Source organism: Vigna radiata, chromosome 5 (assembly GCF_000741045.1).
Source record: "Vigna radiata var. radiata cultivar VC1973A chromosome 5, Vradiata_ver6, whole genome shotgun sequence".
Classification (NCBI taxonomy): domain Eukaryota; kingdom Viridiplantae; phylum Streptophyta; class Magnoliopsida; order Fabales; family Fabaceae; genus Vigna; species Vigna radiata.
Genome location: NC_028355.1, coordinates 32047185 through 32070841, shown reverse-complemented (window position 1 = coordinate 32070841; position 23657 = coordinate 32047185). Strand labels below are relative to the sequence as shown.

Here is a 23657-nt window from a genome sequence, read left to right as displayed (position 1 = left end):
GCTTAATCACATCATTAGTTATTGATTACTACTTGACAAAATTGTTGTATACTGTAATGCTATTCTTCATCTATTTGTTGGTTCATTAACAGCAGAATCTTGCAAACAAAAAATACAAAAAAGAAAAGTTGAAATGTTGTAAAAGCATTGACTGCACAGCATGAAATGAAGATGAGTATGAGAAGCAGCAGCAGCAGCATCTGCTGTATGTGTAGGTGTACAACATGCATGAACAAAAGACAATGTAGTGCATAAGAAAAAAACAATAAAATAATAACCCATGTAGTAATCTACTATCTCTATTCCCAATTCAACTTTTGGAAGGTTGTCATAAAATCAATAAATGAGAGTCACTTGCTCTTTTCTTCTTCCAATTTTGAAAACCCAAAAACAGAACAACCAACAGAGGTATCGTAGGAACCAGAACAGTTGTTCGGTCATCAGTGGTTGTGGTTTTTTTGGTACCACAAAACAACTTCACTGGGGGACCCACTAGCCGTTACCAATCCCCGTCTATTCAGCACCGCTGTCACCCTCGAATCACTTCCCGATGAGTAACGTTTTCCATCCATTCCAACCTCATGAGCTTCTCAGTTCTGCTTTAATTTCACGCTCTGTTCTGACTTCCCTCATCGTTACGTACTTTTCAAACCAGCAAATTTCTAACTCTATTTTCTTGCATTATTTGGTCAGATTATGAAATATTAAGAAACACTGCAGGAAGCAATTGATACTGCTACTGTTCTTCTCCTGTTTTATACACCACTTGGAGAGTGGAATTCAAAACCAAAACCTTGTGCTTTTATTAGGAAAATTAAGTATCCTTGTTAAAACATGAAGGTGTTAGGTGAATTAGCAAGAATTGCCTACAGTTATGAATGAATGAAGTGTATTCTTGCTATTCTTGGCAAACAAATTACACATGAAAATAATCTTTTAAAAAAACAAATTACACATGAAAATAATCTTTTAAAAAAACAAATTACACATGAAAATAATCTTTTAAAAAAACAAAATCCCAAGTAAAAATTTAAATAGTAAACTTTTTCATAGAATTCTTTTTAGACAAAACTGCACACTATTTAATGACACAAAATTACTAAGACCTCTTATGTATCTAAAAGACATCATGTGTTATTAATATTCATCTCAAATAACCATTCATTTTTATAATAATAATTTTTTTCTCCTTCTTTATTTATATTATTCAACACGAGACTTTGATAAATATTTATATGAGTATCAACATTTTTATATTTTAGTGAAATCTCTTATTATGTAAGATAGGACATATATTATATCTAAAATGTCTCTATTAATATTTGTTGATAATAGTATGATTATAAATTTCACATTTTATATAAATGAAAAATTTAAATAAAATCAAATTCATAAATTTGTTACTTTAAGATTTTGAATGTGATAATACCATCCATTTTGGATCGCTTTTTGGTATCATTTTAAAATGTCTCTTATCAATGAACGTATTTATGTGTATACATACCTTTATCCGACTCTTCTTTTATCCGATGTAGGACTTTGTTTGCACCCCAACATGTATGACTTATTCCATCTGATGGAGTTTGAAATTTTGGAAGAATTATATTTCTTCTTCTAAAATTTCACTAATAAAGACATTATTTACGTTCAAGTGATATAAGTCTGAATCAAATTTGTCAAAAACAATAACATATTAAAAAATATTCATCTTTTTCAACGTCTATGGAATCGTCGCCACACGCAACCTCCACTCCAACTATGTTGTCGGTTGTACACTCATTGACACGTATGGGAGGACCAACATGATTGACGACACACTAAGAGTGTTCGACAAATTGTCTTATCCAGATTTGGTTTATTTGATCACCTTTTACTCTATGTTGACACGTAACGATAGGTCTAGAGAGATTGTAATGTTGTTATCCATTATGCACAACGAAAGTTTGGGATTGGAGGTTGATGGTTTCAAAGGATTAAACAACACCACCAACGCACACCAGCAGCCTCACAATGAAGAAAAAAAGAAGAAAGTTAGGGTTAAATGCTTAAGGTTATTATTGGAAAATAACATCAATGATGGGGTGCAAGAAGAAAGATGAGAGGGTGCAGGAAGAAATTTTCAAGTGGAGTTGGGTTGGTCTCGTTTAATTACATTGAAATCGGGCATGAGATTGCTGTACAGAACTTGAAGCCCAGTAGTTTTGTCAATTAAGATATCTGATACGTATTTTGTTGTTAAAAGTGAGAGAACTGCATTTAGATATTAGAGTGCAGAAGCATTTAAAAGATGGATCCTTAAAAGAAGCATTTAAAAGCATTCTTTTCACTCTTTTTCTTCTCTCTGAGGTTGTCCTTTAAGGCTTTAACCAAAATCGAGAAAGTAAGAAAACAGATTTATCTATTAAAACTCCAAAAACATGAATAGCTTTTATGGGGGATATGACACGAATCAATGCAAGCAAAATTTGGTGTAAAAGAAAGGGTAACGATCTACCTGTTTAAAGGGACATTAATTAACATATTCCATGTGAAAATCTAAATATAAATCTAAGTATAAATGTTATTTTCCTGATTAATTCTCGTATGGAGAAAGACTCTAATAAGAACAATAAATTTTTGTCCTAGTAGCGTAGTGCAAGGCAAATTCATGCAGTACAACACGTAATAGGGGAATGACAGGGAAAAGTTGAAGGCAAAAAATAGAAAGTGAGGAAATGGAATCAGAATATTTTCTTAATTATCGTAAAGAGACAAGTTTGGTTGTGTAGTGGGTTTGCAGAGTGGAAAGAGGCAGCCAAAATGTTGAATGTTATGCTGATGGACACAATTATGAGATGGTTCTTCTCAGTTCCAAGTTTACGTGGAATCATTAACTACAGAACGGTGACAGACACAAAGCAATATGCAATGCTGGTAGCAATAAAGAGCCTCCAGTGGGGGCTAACCTAGCCTTCTCATCTTTTCGTATCTTTTCATGGAACAAGGTAAAACATGGGGATGTACCTTAGCCACCTTGTATGCTATCAATTGCATGTGGGCACAAATTCCAACTGGCCCACCCATCATGCCTTCCATTATTCACCCTGTCAAACACTTGAGCACAAACTCTTCAACACCTTCAACTGCTTCATTTTTTCTTTTCAACACTATTTGCATGTGAATCTTTGTTTAGGCAATCCTGTTTCACTGCCCTGTTCCGCTACCTTTTCCTTTCTATGTGTCCTTCAAAGCATTGACTAATTCAGAAAAAAGCATAATACTATAATATGTAGCATGTGGAATGTTTTAACCAAATAGTAATCACTTATTAGGCATGAAATGAAGCAAGAAACATTTTGTAAACTTGTCAATCTAAGTGAAAATTCATTTCACTACACAAGAGGGGTTCTGTGATTGTTCTTTAGGATCAATGAAAATGGTAATTACTTCCTGATTAGACTCAAAACTACTTTATGAAACAGGTAGATGGAATCATGCAGATATAGAATGCAAACTATGAAAAGGAGTTTACACAGTTGGAGCCATTCGTGCAGTGGTGTCTCCCTAGCACACAAGTGCCAGAATCTAGCATCAGATAAGAAAAAGAAAACATGCATAGTACATGTAGGCCACATTACAGTGGTCACCAAAATGATCTTAATTATCAAGATTTGCTTATTCCACACTGCCCTACCAGTTCACCTAACATGTTCCCTCATCCTTAATAAAACATCATAATTTGTCATGTAATCAGTACTCTTACTCAAGGTTATCATACTCGCGAGTTTACGTAAACTCGTGAGAGTCGAGTAAACTCGACTCGTACACTCAACTTGTAAACTCGTAAGAGTTTACTTCAGATGAAAAACATTATATAAATAATATCTTAATTCAAATAAGTTTACAAAATTATATAACTTTAAATAAATAAAATTTATAGATATATAGTTCATAAAAATAAATATTGTAAAACATAAATACTTGGATTATTGTCATTAATTTTGATGCATTTCATTAAATATATAATAAAGAAAGATCAAACGATCTTGTTTTTCTTAATTTTTCCCCCTTTCAAGCTCGTAGAATCGCTCCAAACTCGCAATTCTACACGATTCTACTGATTTTACAATTAATTCTACAGAGTTTACGTAGAAAAGAGTTTACTTCCGAGTTAACTCGGAAGCCATGTCTGGGAACGTAAACTCGTAAGAGTTTAAGAGTTAACTCGAGAGTTTGATAACCATGCTCTTACTTGTGTTCTAAAACCGATGCTCGTCATCAAACCAAAATAAGTGTTCAATCAATCATTATAAAAAGTATCTACAGTGGAAATTTTGCAGTTTGAACTTAGTTTCTGCATACTTTCCTGAACTAACCACTCAATGATGAAGGCCCACACGTGCTTCAAATTGAAATTAATAGAAATAATTAGAGAAGAGGGGAGAAGATTCATCTTAAGTGAACAATCCATGTTCAAATCATTACCTTTTTTATTTGTCTATGATTCATAGCTTTGTGAAATGAGAGGGACCAATAAAATACATAAATATTGTTACGATCATTGAATAAAGAACTAATTAATTCAGTCGTTGTATTTAATTATACTATTCACCTTGGTCTTGATAATTTTTTATTTAATTAAGTTATAATGTATTTTAAATAGAACACACTTAGTTCTTTTAAATTCATGTTAACATAATTTAAAAATTTAAAATAACATTATATGTTAAAATATATTTCAGATTTTTATATGTGATCTTTTTCAATAATTTGATTCATTATATCTTCTCAGTTAACATCAATTTAACATAAAAAGTTAAATTAATTCTGTTTAAAAATATTAAAATTTAATTAAGTAAAAGAATATAAAAACCAAGATAAACCATGGAGTTAAATATGAAGATCGAATTATTAATTTAGTCTCGACTAAAATATTACATATACTTCTATTAAAAATAATTGTCTGAAATTGTATAATTTTGTGTAACAGAAGCCTTTATAATTAAAAATATATTTTTTCACACGTTTATATTTTTTACACTCATTTAATATTATCTTTATTTTTTTAAAAAAAAATATAAAATTTTACAATAACTATTTTATTCTTATGTTCTGTATCAAATAAACGTAAAAATATGTCATAGTATTGTTTATTTTATAATCATAATGTTTGTCCACAAATGTTAGTCTTTATTTTTTAAATGTTTTAAATATGACAAATTTTGTTCTTAGATATTTAAAAAATTAAATGTACTTTTGATTTCCTTTTTTGTTCAATATATAGTTTTGGTTGATATTTTAAAACAGAAACATTTGGCCCGCTTTTTAAGAAAAATGTAATTTTTTCCATTTTCTTTTTTTGTTTTGGGATTGGTAATTTATGAGAAAGAAATTGAGAGAGTGAAGAATTGAGTTTGGTTTGAAGGTGAGGAATTAAAAGTAGGAAGAGAATAGCTGCTAAAACATAAATGCAGAACAGTAAAAGAAGATCGAGTTCCCAGGTTGTTCCCATCAATCAATTGCATGTCTGCAGAAAACAGAAAAGAGAAAACAGTAAGTAGTGAGCAATGTAAGGCCAAAGAACAATAAGCATTTAATGACCCTTCAACCATTTTTGGATCTTCCCATTCAAACTCACTTTTATAACAAAATCAATACTCTTCTTATTCACCACATCCTTCATTTTATTTAACATTTATTATCACTTTCATCCATATATTAATTTCATTCTTATATTCAAAGACAAACATTTTACATTGTCTAATTTAATTATGTTTTTTAAGGGTTTATATAACAATATGTTTTTTTAAAAAGTAGGATCAAATTTAATGACCAAATAGCTTAATTAAAGAAATAAATAATTTTAAACTTTTAACTGTAAAAAGTATAATAATTTACACATAGAAAAATTAAAAAGAATACATATACCATTTGGTTTGTGAAAAACAAAAGAAAGAAAAAGAAAATAATTTAATGAGGCTTTTTTTAGGAAATAAAGCTGAAATATTGTGGTAAAGTATGTATATATAATATTTGGAGGAAGAGGCGGAGGATCTAGGTGGGCTGGGCTTTCCGGACATAGCCGAAGATAATGGAGGTCCATGCGATGAGATCTTTAAAGGAAAGCCCATCGAAGAGAGTGCGGGCCTGGGAGAAGTGTGGGAAGAGAAGAACACGGGCTTCAGAGAGGGGTTGAGGGCTTGGGCTTGGACTTGGGTGAGGATGAGTTTGAGATTCTTCATGGAGTGTTGGATCAAATGTTGTTCGTAGATAGTGTGGAGAAGCAGGCACTCTCAGGTAACACACCTGGATATTAGTTAAGATAGGATTATTGTGAGTGTAATCATATTTAATTTTATTTTTAAAATAAAAATTTATAGTTTTGTTTTTGCTTTAAGTAGAAATTTGTATAGTTTTGGTATTATAGTCATGTGTAACCATTTAAATTTTTACTAAGTATTTTTTATTAACGAAATTTATGATGTTATAAATATTTTAATGTCAAAATAATAAGTATATTCTTCTGTCAAATAACAGTAAAAATCATATTTGCATACATATAATATAAATTAAAGATGTTTAATAATTTAGAATATGAACAAAATTGACGATTGTGTATATATTTATCTTTTATTTTATATACGATTTAAGCACTAAATTAATATTCATGACTGTGTATAAAGAATCTAAGTATTCTTTATATTCAGATAATTTATTTTTTATTCGTATACTTTAATTAATGTAATAAATTAATCTAAACCCCAAATTCCCAGGTAATATATATTTTCTATTACTTTCACTTAATCTTTTCCCCCTATACTCAACCAATTTATTTTCAATTTTGAGACATTCTAAGTACATTAGTTTCCAAACTATGACAGTGGTTTTCTATGTCTAACCTATGAAGTAATTTGAATCACAGAAAACAGAACTGTCACCACTCACTCAGCCTGCAGATGCAAACATCTAATACTCAGTTTGGGACATCAAAGACTGATACAACAAATACTAAGAAGAGAGCATGTTACCTAAGTTTTAGCTACAAAGGACCAAATTTTTTTCCATGCTTTAATCAATGTTTTATGAGCAGAAACATGTCCTTCCATCACACCATCAGCTGCAGGTCCCACTTCATGGAAAAATTTGACAGATTCTGAAAGCCGATTGAGAAGGTTCATCAATGCAATTACCGCATTTCTTTGCAGCTGAAGCCGAAAGGTCGTCAAGTGCAATTTATAAGGTGTTGGTCACTTAACCATAGTGTGAAGGGAGGAAGAAAATAAAAATTCTGAGGTAAAATGTACTTACTGTTTGACTTGAGTTGTCTTGACCATCAACAGAGAAGAGAATCTTTAATACAGTTCCAAGACCAAGAACCTGAAGCTTACCCCATAATCGACACTTCTCACATCCTATACAATCCATCAATGCACTGTTTACACACAAAAATATATTATTCAATTGCCAGTGAGATAAATAGATAAAAAAGAGCGTAAATGAATCGGTAGTAGAATAATAAACGGAGAACAAGTAAAAGGATCGGTCACTTAGTTGTCCTATATAGTCAAAAATTATGTTCAGATACGATCAGTACTCAAAAAGTCCAGATAAATCATAAAGAACCATAGAAACCAGAGAAAAGAAACTCCCCTTTTATTAAATTTCAAAGATATCTTTCACCAAAACAAATGATAAGAACGCAACCAATATCCACTCTACAGAAAGCACGCGTACAGATAGAAAAATCGAGGGCGATTATTTACATTCAAAGTTACTGGTCGGTCTGTCGATGTTTGATAATTGAAAGATTCCATCAAACAACCTAAAATCCAAGGCCTTTTCAAAATATTATAGTTTAGTCAAATTATTTAAGTGAATAAGCTTTTCAGAGAAAACTCACATTTGGGGCAGTTCTCACAGCAGACAGCATCCCATATCCTTCTTGCAGAAGAACCAGTGTAACCAGTATACCTTTCAGGATTTAGTTGAAGATTCATGTATGTCATCTCGTCTGCAAATGCATACACGGCTTTCAACGGACATGCTTATTTTTCTTAGAAAAAGGTTGAATACATCATAAAAAGATTTAGTAATTTGAATCACGTACTGCCACCAGTAAAAAAAACAAGAAGTTAAAAGGCACTTTTACTATAAGTGAATGCTAACTACACTGTTTGCTTACTGATACTAAAAACCAAGAGCTGGTCAAGTTAAAATTTAATAATAGAAAGAAATCTCTTAGAAGATCAAGATATAAAACAAAACGATTCACGAAGATATACTCATTAGAGGAGTATAAATCTGATGTCACTCAATATACTTAAGAATCCTAAATTTTATACTTCACTAATATCTGCTATTTCACTTTCACGCAATTAATTGGATAAACTACAACTGATAGCACAAATAATTTAGATATGAATTAGAATATAGAGTAATAACACACCGTTGTCAGTCTCATTGTCATTTGTCCATGGATTGTCTATTTCTATCCATCCGCTGAAAACTTTACTGACTAAAGTACGGTCAACAGCTGCCTGAGGTTTACCTTCTTGACAAACAAGATCATTCATTGAGAAGCCATGTGGCTTCTTAAATGATTCAGGGAATTCACTTTCTGGGCATTCACATGCACTACAGCCCCGCAACTCGCACATGCCGTCGTCAGGCCAGAAGGGACAGTCACACCATAATTTCACCTATAAAAAATCTCACCCACTAGTTCGAGATGGAGGCCGCTAAATTCAGTTGACAAAAATGAGCATGCATCAGCTCAAGGTGTTACTCTTTATTCATTTGATTGCAGCAACTAATGATGTTTGCAGGCTTTTCATGATGATCCCTACAACCAGACAAGAATGATGTGTTCGTTTGATGCTGCTTTTGGACTTCATTCTATTCAGTCACCGAGTGAAAGTTTTTTTACTGTCTAATACAATGCAGGTAAGATTACAAAAGAAATCTCTTGGTGTACAACACCACCATAGAATCTCTTAACAATTCCATGATACCAAAAATAAACCGAGTGTTCATTCTAGGCTAAATCAGTCTACCAACTATATCAACAGAACTCAACCGGCCTATTACTGTTGAAAGTGGACTTTAGCCTAACTTAACCCCACAAAATCGGTTTGTAGGATAATGTTTGTATCCACTTATGTATACTACACTGAATTGACCTTATCTCTAATCGATGTAGAACTTCTAACAATTACTATCTAACATCACGCAACCTCTCCCATGCTCCTCCCAACAATGCTCAAATCAAAACTAGGAGAACCCTTTTGCTTCTCACTTTCAACCCAGCTCGTGCCAGGCATCTTCTTAACCCCTCGTTCCTCCATTATCCTTCTGATCTCTTGGGCGTCATTCCACCGGCCAACTGCTCTATAAACATTACTAAGCAAAACATAACTCAGATGGAATTCAGGGTCCAGCTGAATCATCTTTTTCGCAACACGTTCAGCTGTGATATAATCCGAACACTTAGTGCAAGCTCCAAGCAGAACCGCCCAAACCGAATGATGATCATACCCGCAATCAGCAGCCTCCAGCAAACTCTCAGCCTCCTGTATCAACTCAGCCCTTCCAAGAAGATCAATCATGCAAGTGTAATGCACCACCCCAGGCCTAATCCCATACTCCCTCTTCATCAAATCAAAATACCTCCTCCCATGATCAACCAAACCATTATGACTACACGCAAACAAAACATTCACAAAACTGATCCCATCCGGACTCACTCCCTCCTTCACCATCTCCTCAAACAACTCCAATCCCTCTTGCCCTCTCCCATTTTGCGCAAACCCTCCAATCATGGAGTTCCATGTGATCAAATTCCTCACCTCCATCCTCGAAAACAACCTATATGCAAAATCCACACTCCCACATTTCGCATACATATCAACCAAAGCAGACTCCACCACCACATCCCTCCACCCACCCTTCCTCACATACTGGCAATGCACCTCCTTCCCCTGCCTCACCGCAGCCAGCGCCGAACACGCACGGATAATCGTCCCAAAACTATAAACATCCACCACCCCCCACTCCCTAACAAGACCAAGCACACTCTCAGATTCTCCATTGTGACAATAAACCCCAAGCATAGCAGTCCAAGACACCCAATTCCTCCCCTCCAACCCATCAAACACTACCCTCGCACACCCAACATCGCCGCACTTCCCGTACATATCCAACAAACTACTCTCCACAACCACATTCCCACGCATCCCCAAAGTCAGAACCTTCCCATGCACCTCTCTCCCCATCCTCAGCCACCCCAAGTGCCCACACGCGTTCAACAGTGTTCCGAAAGTAAAACCATCAACCTCCAACCCCAAACCTCCGTCGTGCATAACGGAAAACAACCCCACGGCCTCCCTGAACATGTCATTACGCGCCAACGTGGAGATAAAGGCCGTCCAGCAGACCGGGTCCGGGTGGGGCAATTCGTCGAAAACCCTGCGCGCGTCGTCGACCACGCTGGTCCTCCCGTACATGTTGATTAGCGCGCAGGCGACGACGCAGTTGGAGTGGAAGCCGCGGGTGGCGACGATTCCATGGAGGGCCTTGCCAAGGGGAAGGTTTGGGAGCTGGGAGGAGGCTTTGATGAGGGAGGAAAGGGTGAAGGCGTTGGGATGAAGGCCGAGGCGGAGCATTTGGAGGAAGAGGCGGAGGGCCTGGGTGGGCTGGGCTTTCCTGACATAGCCGGAGATAATGGAGGTCCATGCAATGACATCTTTGAAGGAAAGCCCATCGAAGAGAGTGCGGGCCTGGGAGAAGTGTGGGGAGAGTTTGAAGTATAGGGAGAGTAGACTGTTAGCGAGGAAGCGGTCGGCAAGGAGGCCCGATTTGAGGACGTGGGCGTGAAGGAGGGTGCCCTGGACGAAGGAGTGGGCTTTGATGCAGTCTTGTAGGAGGGAGGCGTAGAACACGGGCTTCAGATAGGAGTCGGGATCTTTGGCTTGGGCTTGTGCTTGGGTGAGGATGAGTTTGAGGTTCTTCATCAAAATGTTGTTCATAGACAGTGTGAAGAAGCACACATTCTCGGGTCACTTTTTCAACCATGCTATCGCCCAAACACACCTGCCGATCATTGTCAGTGTTTTTGCTTTAAATATAAATTTGTAAAGTTGTTAAATGATATTTTGATAATTTTTTTAAATAATTTTTTTAAATAATTTTTTTATATTAAGACATGTGTTATTATTTTATTGGTTTGTTTAAATTTATATTTAAAAAATATTTGAAACAAATTAGTCATAAACGGTCATATATACGTTGTTAAAAAATTGTTAAAGAAAGTTTTTGATTTTTATTATTATCATGTGTAACCATTTAAATTTTTACTGAGTATTTTTTATTAAAAACTTATTAGTATTTTTTATTTGATGATGACAACTGCAAAAGATATCTATTACCAAGCATGAGAGGCTAAAATGGCGGAGCTCAAAAAGATAAATGCAGATGCTCGTGACTAGTTAGTAAGTATTCCATGAAAATGTTTGTGCAAGCATGCACTTAACTCTAAACTTAGGTGTGATGTCCTTATGAATATCTCTCAGGATCTTTAACAACATATCTTAATAACGTTGGAGTTTGAGATTTAGGATTTAATGTTTAAGATTCAGGATTTTCAGGATTATGAGTTTACACTATTTTATCGTACAGCAGGAGAACATTATGGGGTGCATAAAGTAATATCCTGAAACTTTATACCTTTGGGGTTTGTTAGCCTCTTAAACCAAAGTACTTATATTTTTTCTTCATAGTTTCTAACTGCACCTCTATAGTTTTAAAATAACTCTTTTATCAGAGATGACTTTAGGATTACCTTGATCTCCTGGAATAAACTTCTCAAAGTTTTTGGAACATAATTTCTAAAATAAAATTTCTAGAAAACAATTTCCAGAATATGATTTTGAAAAAAAAAATCGAAATATATGAAATGCATTCTAGGATGAGCTTTCTTAAATAAGTTTTATAAAAGAAGCTTTTCAAAAGAACTAGACTTATTTATCTTAATATTTTAGACTGGAGGTGGTATTAATTCTTGCATACATGAACTAGACTCATCTCTTAAGTACTATATAAGAGAGAAAAAATTCATAATCTCTTTTTTTTTTTTTGTCAGTGACTACACAACATTACATTTATCACCACTTGCTTTATATAAAGGAATCGTCTTAGATACAACTCACTCGTACATTTCAAAGATTTGGACGATATAAGGAGAAGCATATATAAGCATTTTGGGAAGCATTTTAAAACAGATAGAAAATATCAACAATACACATTTTTTTTATTGACTAAAATCAATGTACAAACGAGATGCATGATTTTATTATTTTTTAATATAAGGAAAAATATAGAAAATTAAGAGAGAAAAGTTAAGAATTTGAAAAAAATAAGGAACAGGCAATTATAGTGATGGAGCTAGGTTGCACTTTGTTGACTATTGTTTTGTTATGTAGGTGGTGTGTGGTGAGATCCAACAATGCCAGCATTGAAGAAAAAGGAGTTTTAGTGCATGGCACAGTAAGAAAATTATGTGATACACATAGCTGCAACACACACACACATATATATATATATATATATATATAGCTTTTCCTGATTCAATTGCAGATCTACTTTAAACAACTCTACCAAATTCATTATTTTTTTTCTGGGAAAGCATACAAGATGACAAATGAATGATAATGGAATGTGTGATGGGGATGGTGAAGATGAAGGTGAAGGGAAAGAAGATATTTAATATTTTAGTTGAAATTTGACCACAATCTTCCTTGACTTCACTTCTCATAGAAAATCTTCTTCAATTGTCTAAATCAACAGAAATTGAAAAACAATGGATATTATATATGTTAGGTGTACATAGTATGATCATTTGGTCGATTACAGATCAGACGTCTTAAATTGTTATAATTAGATCCTCGTATTTCAACATTACTTTTTAATAATTTTTTAACAATAAAATACATATCATCGTTTTATTCGTTTATTTAAATTTATTTAAAAGAAAATATTTTAAACGAACCAATTAGATATATACTTTATTGACTGTCTTATTATCAGTAATAATGGGAGGCTAAAGCCTGGTACATTTTCTGCAAAAGCAGGGAAGTGACAGCAAAATAAAGTAGCAACACAGAGAGATGACAGACAGAAGAAACATAATAATTTTGAGATTGATCGATCCTAATTGGTAGTTATTGAGGAACTGGAAGTGCTGTGGGTAAAGGGTTATGAACATCAATTGAAATTGACCCTAACTTGCAATCGATTGATCTTGTTGGAGTACAACTACTAACACTGTTCTTGATAATATGGAGCATAACATCATGAAGCTCTTCCCCATTTCTCCATGCATGCACCTCTGCTTTTACGTGATTAGAGTTTTTGGACACTAAATCACACAATGGAAAATTCCTTCTGGGCATCAAAAAGTCCTTATCTTTCAGCTTCAAACTAGGGCAGAAGTCTCCAGTTCCATCTCCGAGATAAATGTACTTCTTCTCTGATGCAGCATCGACCGAATTTTGGATCCTTTCCATCACCAATCCCTGCATAACATTATTAAAAGTGTCGATCAATAATGGTTTCAAAAGTTGAACCTTTGAAAGTAATATTAAAAAAATTTAGTCAGTGGTTTTTGGTCAAATTAAGGTTGTTCTTATAGACACTACTCTAGATAATGATTTTGCCTTTATGTTGCTGGGATCCCTGGATTTTGCATTATGACATGCACCAGAAAGATGGAACCTGACGTGTGATCGATAATATAACAAAGACAGTCTTCAATAATTGAATATCGTCAAAAAGAAAATTTGGCCAGAGCTGATTCCTCCATTGATAACAAAGAATAATATTTTTTCATCTAAAAGTAATACCTTTTCAGTTTTTTAAAATAACTGAAAAGTATAAAACCCAAATAAAAAAAAAAAGTGATTTTTATTATTAGATTTGATGAGTTTTTTTATTCATTAGCAAAAAGAATATATAAATATGAATGAGAGAAATAAAGAAAGAGTTGGAGTTATAATGCAGTTGCCTTGCACATGTTTGCTGGACAGATATTACATCCATGAGAAGATTTGACATAATCATGGTAGGGGCAAATTCTGAGAATCCCTTCTTCATTAACATAGCTGGGGTTTGCAGTGATCTCCGAGAAACAATTCCAAACCCCATGATGCTTCAAAATTGTTTCAATAAAGAAACTATTTGCATCGCTCACAATCTTCAACTCGCACCTGAACATAACAATGTCATCTTAGGTTCTACCATCATTATTATATCAAGGTTAACCATTTTATTACATAGCAGAAATTTCATGACCATGATGTTTTACTATGTTGGGTTTTTTGTTGAAATACTCAAAAGCATGTTCAAGTATATCAAAGCAACTAAAGTGATTTACCCAAGGGAATGTGCTGCTTCTATGGCTGGGACAATGCGGGGATGCATTGGAGTCCTATTCAGAACTTGTACAATGTCTTCAATGGTTTTTCCTTGTGAATGAAGTTCGTACATCATCTTATCCTGTAAAATTTTGGGACGATTAAAGAAAAGTTATTAATTTTGCTATCAGGAAAAAAATTACAAGTGGATTAAGCAAGAAAAGGAAGAAAAATTAGAGAAAACCATGAGAGGGTTCCAAAGCGTGTTAGGAAGAAACTCATAGAACTTTTCAGTTAGACCAAACTCATCAAGAACCCAGTTATCACTATCGCACTCGATGATTGTTGAGTCGAAGTCAAAAACCACCACAATCCCAGCCATTAGTGTGCAAAAGCTTATCTTTGTAATGCCTGAATGGGTTGATACTGTCTTTGAATGTGTTGTGTAGAGTAACAGATTTAGTGTATTTATAGGAAAGAAAATGCTAGGTCGCACGTAAGCATGCATGATAGATGGAATCTTTTTTATTCCAAGGAATCTTACGGAGTTACATTAGATAAAAATTACTATATATAAACTTGTCTTACCTAACATAAACAATAATATCAGTAAAATGTCTAAGTTTCTCTCAGCATGTCCAAGTTTAATTCCTTACAAGTAACTGTCGACATGTAACATAAAACTGTCGAACAGACACCACTGTCCAATATTAGAAAAATAATCCTTTTAACACATAAACTTTTACACAAATTTAACATTTTTTTTTTACTTTTTTTTTTAAATTATAAAAATTCACTTTTTAAATTAAGATTCCTTTACTTTTATTAAATGTGTCAAATGTATATCATACTACTTTTACCATCGAGGTTATAACTTCAAAAGAAAATTAAAACATGACTAATAATATCATGACACACTTTTACATTCATTTAATACAGAATACAAGAATAAAATAGTTTAAAAAGTGAAAAGTTTTGTAATTTTTTAAGAAAGAAGAGATAAAAAAGTAAGTAAAAATAGTATCAAATGAATGTAAAAAATTTAAGTGTGTCAAAGAATAATTTTTCTTAAAACATTCATACATTGTCTAATTAGCCTTATAAAGATTCTTCTTTGGGCTTTAACAAGCGAAGAGCCTTTAAATGTCACATTCTTCTTTGGGCTCACAAAGTCTCTCTCTTCGCTGCTACCTGCACCTCATTTTTCTCTTCCAATCCCTCTAATTTTTAAATGTCCATTATACCCTTTTGAGTTAATAACATAAGTTTACTTTCTTCGTTGTCTTTCTTTCCTAATTTGAAATACCAGGTGTTACGGAATATATTTTTAATCCAAAAATATATTCAAGAACATCATTTTAAAAAAATATTGGGTGTTTCACAAGTTATTTCTAGACAAAAATATATTCAAACTCAGAAATACATTCCAAACTACAAAAGACAAATTCTGAAACAAATATTCCGGAAGTTTTTTTGGATTCAGAAATACACTATGAAAATTTGTTCTAGAATTTTTTTTTTTTTTTTATATTCCACCATGGTTGTTGCAAATATATATTATTTTTGGAACAATTACTTAAAAAATATTTCTAGATCCAAATACCTTTTGAAACATTTATTTTATGAAAAAAAAAATCTTACGTTTCGGTTTGGATTTTCCCAAAAACATTTTTTGAATTAAAAAATATCTTTCAAAAATATCTAATTAAAAAAATATAAAAAATAAGAAGGTGTAATTTTTAATGAAAAAGCATCCTTTTTCAGTCTCGACCTTGATTAGTAATATTCATTCTCCAAAAGATGAATCTTGTTGTTTTTTTCATGGAAATATTAGACCTGCAAATTAAGTACTTCATCTTTTAAGTTAATTTTTTTAGAGGATATTTAGTAGTATAAATGTCTATGTTCGATTCAAAAGTTTGGCAAATGATATTATTAAGGTTAATTATTATATTTTAAAAGTATTATTTATTTTGGAGATTAGAATTTTATTACAATTTTAATTTTAAAAAACACATCAAAAAATAAAAAAATGAAAAAATATTTAAATTATATTAAGTCTCAATTTTTAAATTTTATGAACTTATATGAAAAAGGTTAGATTTGTACTTCCAAACTTTTTTTTTAATATGACAAGAGACTACTCCGAATAAATATTGTTTCGAAAATAATGTCATTTTTAAAACCAAACATAAGAAATATAATTTCTTTTTTTTCACATTCCTGATAAACTATTATTTTCCTATGAAATGTCTTATTTTAATTAATCGTATCAACAAATACATTTGCTTTTCGGTAGCCTAACTCATAAGAATTTCATGGTTAAGCGTGCTTAGCCTAGAGTAATTATGTGATAGGTGACCTTTAGGGAAGTTTTCTCGGAAAGTGTTTGAGTGAAAACAAAACACACTGGAAAGCCTCATTTTGATGTGTGGGAACAGTTAGCAGTCCTTGTAAGTTACCAAGAAATTACAGCTTGTGTTTGTAAAACATATCTCGTAGTTAGTTAAAAAAAACTATAGTCGGTAAGTGAAAATTTGTCAAGTAATTTATTCAACTATAAATGTTTGATAAAATTATTTGTTAGAGTATTTCATAAACGTTGAAAAAAAATGTACACGTCTAAATATAAGTTTATATCATTTTTTTTATAAAAATACATTTTGAAATATTTACAATTTTGTTTTCTAATTAATTTCAAACTATCACTTTTTTTATTCAAAATCATTATTTTGTTTTTAAACCGTATTATTGTATTTTTAACCTAATATATTACTTTAAATATTTCTAATTGAGTTTAATATGAAAATAATATAATTAAGTTAACATATGTTTCTTAATTGTAATAAACTTATCTTATTTAAAAAGGATAAAACATAATACTTTAATGAATACTATTAAAAATAAATAAACAAACAAACATAAAAAGTTTTAAAAAATTAATTGAAAAACCCAAAAAACGGTATTGAATTAATAAAAACAAAATCTTATGTTTCAATTACTGTTTTTAAAGTTAAAGCAGTTTTCCAACTTGTAAAAATAAAAGAAAGTGACCTAAAATTATGGTGAAAAAAATGTAACCAAATGTAACAAAGTTATAGCAACTAATATTTTTCTTTAGTGTAAGTTATTGAAATCCAACTTTGGGAAAGGTTAATTCAGAAGCAAAATAAATACCTTCTGAGGTAAATATGTTAGATTTTCAGACATTAATCTGTTATTATTTGTTAATTGACAGAAGTTGAACAAAAACAAAGATAACTGTGTTTGTGTTTGATGCACATTAAAAAAAACATTCAACTGTTAACAAGTTTTTCGATATTGATAGATTAGATCGTCAGACTATAAACAGAATTACCAATAAAAATAATTACATTAATCTTAAGTAAGATTATTAGTGATTAGATTGTAATTAAATTAGTCTTAATTTAAAATTTATTCTAAAATCTATAAATATATATTTGATATTGAGTTAATTAAATATTTTTATTGTGCATTTATACTTGTGAACCGAATCAAAGACTAACACCATGCATGTCTCTCAATGAAGATACAAAATTCCTATTTTCAGAACAAAATTGACACAAAAAGAAAATCATGAATAACGTGTTTTAATCGGAACCAAACACGCACATAACATGCAGTTTGCAATTGGATGAAATGAAGTCAGCATTTTGTGCAGAACAAATTTTGTTGATTAGCCTCAAAGAAACTCGTTCAAGCTCTTCTCCATTGCTCCATTCATGAATTTCAGCTTTAATGAGCAAAGGGTCTTTGCATATCAGTTCCCACACTGGAAAATTCTTTCTTGGCATCACAAAGTCTTGTTCTTTCAGCCTCAAGCTTGGGCAATAGTCTCCACTACCATCCCCAAGATAGATCAATCTCTTCTTTTCTCCTAATGATTCTTGGATTTTCTCTATGATTTTCCCCTGCAAGATAATATTTTATAACATGCTACAAAATAATTTTAAGAAAATAAATTTAAAAACATGTTTGAACTAATACCACCATAGATATAATCATTAAAGACCTTTTCCACCTCAAGAGTATTTCTAAGTGTACAGTATGATAGTCTAATAATCACAAACTAAATAATCAACATTCCTTAACTCACTATGAAATGTTCAATCTGTCAGATAGTCCAACCAAATTAACAATAAAAATAATTATATTAATCAATATTAATTAAAAATTTATAAATAGAAGTTTCAAATTCAAGTATTTTTTATTACGTATTTGGACAAATACTAACTTTAACATCATATACTCTATGAAGTGATAGAAGGATATGAAGAAAAGTTTGAAAACTAAAACCTAAACTTAAATTTCGAGTTTAACAATCATTAACATGAAAGACCTAAATCCAATAAACCGAAATTATTATTATTATTATAAGTAAAGGGTTTATGAAATATAGACCTTGCACATGTTGGGAGGGCAGAGAGTGCATTCATGGGGAAACTTGTTGAAGTCATGGTAAGGCAAAATTTGCAGCCTTCCATCTTCGTTAGTATAACTTGGATTAGAGCTTATATCTGAGAAACATTCCCTTATTTTTAAGTGTTCTAAAATTGTCTCGATGAAGAACGTGTTTGCATCACTCACAATCCTCAAATCACACCTGAAAATCACATATGTTACCACACAATATTACAGATTATTTTTAAAAGTAAAAAAAATAACATTACCAAATTACAGAAGAAAAAAAATTAAGAAAAGTGATAGATAACACACCCTAAAGCATGAGCTGCTTTAATGGCAGGGATTATTCTGGGGTGTATAGGAATCCTCTGAAGAACTTGCACAATGTCATCAATGGTTTTTCCATGGGAATGAAGCTCCATCATCATCTTATCCTGTTAAAGCAAAAACCAGACCACAATGCCGGGTGGGTGTAATTTTATAAGTTTAAAAGATCTCTCCTAATAAGCGAAGATGTGTCTACTAGAATGTGACAAAGAATGTGTCTGAAGATGTTTTCTTGAAAAATAAATAAATAAATAGAATACAAAAATCCATTTTTAATAAAAATAATTTTTACATATGCAATGAAAAGCTTACCATGAGAGTGTTCCAAGGCATGGTAGGAAGAAGACGATTGAACAGAACACTGAAACCCAACTCATCAACAACCCAGTTATCACTGTCACAGTCTACAATTGTCTTGTCAAAGTCAAAAACCACTACAATTTCAGCCATTGTAGTAACAAAGTTAGTGTGGAAGACAAAAATGACAATCTCCCAGAAGCACAAATCTCCTTTTTCAAGAATCAGATTCTTATTGGGTGTCTCCAACTGCTCTCAAAATTGTGTCTTGCTTGGATCCAATCTTGAAAATTGAAGGGTATTTATAGAGAACGTAAAGCCTAAGGAAGCCAAAAGGTACAGATTTTCATGTGACATATGTGATGAAATGAAAGGGAATATTTGTGTGAAGTTGGCCAGATATGAAATCCACTGTGTTGGCTAAAAGAATATGTCTGGTGTGGCTTTCCTTCATCATGTGCATGTACACTTGGATCTCATCACATTACAAAACATCACCTACATTTAGATATTGTACTTTGTATTCCTCTGCTTCTTTGATGTTTTGCAAAGAAAAATCAATTTTTTACATACACAATTTTTTTATATTTATTTTAACATTAATTTTTTTTAATTCTTTTTATTCCTTTTCATTTTAAAAATATAAAAAATTATTCTTTTTTATAAATATAAAAATATAAAAAATTATTCTTTTTTATAAATATAAAAATATAAAAATTTATATATTCTACTATTTTTTTTAAGTCATATTAGGATGACATGATTTTTTTATCCTCTAATTATCTTTATCTTTATATTATATAACACTTTCTTTATAATATATACCAAATGAAGTTCTTTTCAAATATTAAAATTAAAATTTATTAAATTATTTTTAGTTTCTTATACCTTTAAAATAAACTTGAAATCAACACTAAGACATAATAACCAAAATTTTACAAAAGAAAAATATTAAATAGCAACCAAATTTAGAAACTAAAATAATTAATCATTGTATTATCTAAAAGTTATACAATATTTTATAAATTAAAATATGATATTTAAAATAATCATTCTTATTAATAAAATATATAATTAATTTGAGAATCAAGCATAAATTAGTTTATAATATTAGTTGCTCTAAGATTCTAACCACTTATTATTATTAATTTTATATTAATCTATAATTTAAAATCAAATACTAATTTAATATTAGTAGTAATGAGCAGTTAAAACCTGAAAGATAATATTAGAAATTAATTTAGGTTATATTTGATAAATTAAAGATAATTTTTTATTATATATAAAAGCTATTTTAGTTATTAATTGAAAATTTTTAATTTATAAAATATTGTTTAATTTAATTAATATAATGACTAACTACTTTTATTTCTAGGTAAAATATTATTTAATAATTTTCTTATAAAATTTTTTAACCTATCAATATGTATAATCTAATCTTGAACAGAAAATGTTATTATAATGGTGTTGTATGTGACGGAAGAGTTTGATAAGAATAATGGACAGTGTACATATGATGCTTGGTCCTTCGGCTGAATGTTTTGGCGTTAGTGTTTGGGTGAATGGCGCGTGTTTAGTAAAAAATTCTGAGTCTCATCACTGTTTGTTCTTTGCTACAAGTCTTTACACACACACCTAATATATTCCTTCTATCAGATAACTTTAAATATTTCACAACACCAATATCACCATTTTCTCTTCACATGCTCATCACATTAAAACCATCTTCTTTATATTATCTCTTATTTCTTTATTTTTTCTAAACTCATCTTTTATTTCTTATTATTATTTAAATTGTGTTCAAACATCATAACCATGAAACATATATCAATGTTCCATGTACAAGAAGTCATTTGGAAATTTCAATTGATTAGAGATTAATTAAATTTATATCATCTTGTTGTAAGTAATAATATGGGTCAATAAATTATATATATATATATATATATATATATATATATATATTGTATAGTATGATTGTTTAATCATACATAAATTGAGTTATTAACATACTTCTTGATCTATTATTGTATTAGGCCGTAATTAAATTAATACTAATTAGAAACTTATCTTAAAATTATATTTGATATTTAGATAGTTAGTTATTTCTATTATTATAACATTCAAAAATATATTCACTTTAGTATCATAATTTTTTTACAATTAATATTCAATTTTATCAAACCATAAAAAAAATACCAAAAACAAAATATTGACTTAAATTTGAAACTCTGAGACTTTCTATGAAAAAAAATACTTGATCTCAATATGATAAACTGAAATATAAAAAGTAATATCATATATATATATATATATATATATATATATATATATATATATATATATATATATTGGTGAGGTTTGATTAATTGGTGATGTTGAAAGAATTTGACTAAGGTTGTTGGAGCCAAGAGTGACTGATGGATTGTTTTGTAGTTATTGAAGGAAAGTAATTAAAAGGAAATGATTGGTATTTTCCAGAGAGTTTTTATGATTCTAAAAGAATTCCATGATTGAATGAGAAGCTTCCCATATTGCAGGAATGAAATATATCTGAGTTTATGAACATTATATAGTGGGAGTGATGCAGCATTAAAGTCCAGATATTTAGTTAACATAATGATGATAAAGACAAAATAAAAAAAGAAATACAAGGAAAATATGGTTTTAACCAAAGAAAAAATTGAAAAAGATTTTTATTTAGATGGTCAGAAAGTATAAATTGAAGAAGAAAAAGACAATTTATTGCTTAAGAAACTAAGAACTTTATCTTACACAATTACCAGGACAGGAAAGTACAGATAAAATAGAATTATAATTGATTTTAGTTATGTGTAAGAAAAAATATTAAAACTGATTATTATATAATTAATTACTAAAATATTTTTATTTATATATTGAGAACCGATATAAATTAAAATTGGAAAATGATTAATGATGAAATAATTAATTTAAGCTTAACCCTTTGGAACATAGTCACCCTAATAACTTATAAGAAAGATCTCATATCATACTAACTAACAAATAAGAAAACCAAATGTACTATACTTTTGTGTAATATTTATAGTATAAGAAAATTGGACAATTCCAATTTTAGCCTGATAAGTTATTTGAAAAATTGACAATATGATAATGAAAGCTGAAATGATACAAAAGTTATTGCTAGGTAATTGAAAAAGAAACTAGAAAATTGTGTAATGATATGTCTCTCAGAAAAGAAGTGGTAGAAAACTTGTGATGAAATTTAGTATATCAAATCTAAGATCTAATTCAACTATATTATTAAATAATATTACTATTATTATTAAAGTCTATAAAAATATTTGTATAATAGTTTTTTTAATCAACAAATGATTTTTTAATATTAAAAGAAAACCAGCTTACATGTTTTAATATGTATAATTTAAAATTTCTCATTCTTTTTTTAAAATAAACTAATCTATTTTCATTCATAAAAACATTATATATGATTTAATGATTTAATTCACTATATGTTTTTATAATATATAGTTTATTTATGTTTGATTTTTATTATAAATTTAATGCATTTTTTATATTTTAAGAAAATCAATAAAAATAGCAATATAATTATTGTTTATTTAAAAAATTATTTCTTAAGAATAAAAATGTACTTCCATTTATAATTGAATTAAAACTTTGGGCACTAAGAAAATTAAGATATAAATAAAAAAGTTGCAAAGAGTGTAAATCACACAAGTCCTGACCTTAAACAAAAATTAGAAAAAGAAATCTTAGAAATAATGTAGTAGTTATATTCACCCTACTACATTTGAAAACTTATTATAAGAAAATTATGTTGTTAATATTTTAGCTTGAGAGGTTTAGTTTAGATAAGTGCATGAGATATTTTGCAATTTAATATAATATTTGTTTATTCACAGGCTTTCTCTCTGCACATGGTTTGCACCTAACCTCACTATTTGATTTTCTGGATCAACACCAATAATCTTCTGTTGTGAAACACAACACAAAAGAAAATGTCTTCTTCCCCTGCATCATGGTGACACGTCAATTTCAAGGCTCGACTTCACTCAGCAAATACCATTCCTTTTATATTTATTTAATATAAAATATAAAAATAAAATACTCAAAAAATATTTTTCTGTTGTGTCAAAGTATTTTTTTTTTTTTACCAATTTCTCACTTTCCATCCTAAACAATCCTTTTCTCTCTAGATAAAAACAATATAATATACAAATATAT

The 23657-nt window shown here is 30.5% G+C and overlaps 4 protein-coding genes across 4 annotated transcripts; all 4 read right to left on the bottom strand.

The window, feature by feature from the left end:
- Window positions 1-7011: 7011 nt before the first annotated feature.
- LOC106760610 (endoplasmic reticulum oxidoreductin-2-like) lies at window positions 7012-8985 on the bottom strand. Its single transcript, XM_014644029.2, has 5 exons — window positions 8962-8985; window positions 8426-8678; window positions 7880-7990; window positions 7288-7411; window positions 7012-7132 (listed from the first exon to the last, which is right to left on the bottom strand). The coding sequence occupies exons 1-4, from the start codon at window positions 8983-8985 to the stop codon at window positions 7404-7406; spliced, it is 396 nt and encodes a 131-aa protein (XP_014499515.1). The 3' UTR covers window positions 7012-7132; window positions 7288-7403.
- Window positions 8637-11074, bottom strand: LOC106759794 (pentatricopeptide repeat-containing protein At1g03540). The gene has a single exon (XM_014643135.2). It carries the CDS (start codon window positions 11001-11003, stop codon window positions 9204-9206), a length of 1800 nt encoding a protein of 599 aa, XP_014498621.1. The 5' UTR covers window positions 11004-11074; the 3' UTR covers window positions 8637-9203.
- A 1990-nt stretch (window positions 11075-13064) lies between these two features.
- On the bottom strand, window positions 13065-14809 carry LOC106761515 (inorganic pyrophosphatase 1). The gene is made up of 4 exons (XM_014645071.2): window positions 14629-14809; window positions 14405-14526; window positions 14036-14237; window positions 13065-13547 (listed from the first exon to the last, which is right to left on the bottom strand). The coding sequence occupies exons 1-4, from the start codon at window positions 14764-14766 to the stop codon at window positions 13194-13196; spliced, it is 816 nt and encodes a 271-aa protein (XP_014500557.1). The 5' UTR covers window positions 14767-14809; the 3' UTR covers window positions 13065-13193.
- Window positions 14810-17862: 3053 nt separating this feature from the next.
- On the bottom strand, window positions 17863-19701 carry LOC106761497 (inorganic pyrophosphatase 2). The gene is made up of 4 exons (XM_014645053.2): window positions 19449-19701; window positions 19122-19243; window positions 18807-19008; window positions 17863-18316 (listed from the first exon to the last, which is right to left on the bottom strand). Exons 1-4 carry the CDS (start codon window positions 19584-19586, stop codon window positions 17996-17998), a joined length of 783 nt encoding a protein of 260 aa, XP_014500539.1. The 5' UTR covers window positions 19587-19701; the 3' UTR covers window positions 17863-17995.
- Window positions 19702-23657: the final 3956 nt, after the last annotated feature.

Bases quoted from the DNA above. Each gene is read 5' to 3' on its own strand.
- LOC106761497 (XM_014645053.2), bottom strand. From the start codon at position 19,586: ATGGCTGAAATTGTAGTGGTTTTTGACTTTGACAAGACAATTGTAGAC. The intron at 19,244-19,448 runs GTAAGCTTTTCA...TTGCTTTAACAG, and splicing joins TGCCTTGGAACACTCTCATG to GATAAGATGATGATGGAGCT. The intron at 18,317-18,806 runs GTCTATATTTCA...ATTATCTTGCAG, and splicing joins GCCCTCCCAACATGTGCAAG to GGGAAAATCATAGAGAAAAT.
- LOC106759794 (XM_014643135.2), bottom strand. From the start codon at position 11,003: ATGAACAACATTTTGATGAAGAACCTCAAACTCATCCTCACCCAAGCA.
- LOC106760610 (XM_014644029.2), bottom strand. From the start codon at position 8,985: ATGGAATTGTTAAGAGATTCTATG. The intron at 8,679-8,961 runs GTGGTGTTGTAC...GATTTTTTATAG, and splicing joins AATTGTTAAGAGATTCTATG to GTGAAATTATGGTGTGACTG. The intron at 7,991-8,425 runs GTGTGTTATTAC...ATGCATTTGCAG, and splicing joins TGACAATGAGACTGACAACG to ACGAGATGACATACATGAAT.
- LOC106761515 (XM_014645071.2), bottom strand. From the start codon at position 14,766: ATGGCTGGGATTGTGGTGGTTTTTGACTTCGACTCAACAATCATCGAG. The intron at 14,527-14,628 runs GTTTTCTCTAAT...AAAATTTTACAG, and splicing joins CGCTTTGGAACCCTCTCATG to GATAAGATGATGTACGAACT. The intron at 14,238-14,404 runs GTAAATCACTTT...TGTTATGTTCAG, and splicing joins GAAGCAGCACATTCCCTTGG to GTGCGAGTTGAAGATTGTGA.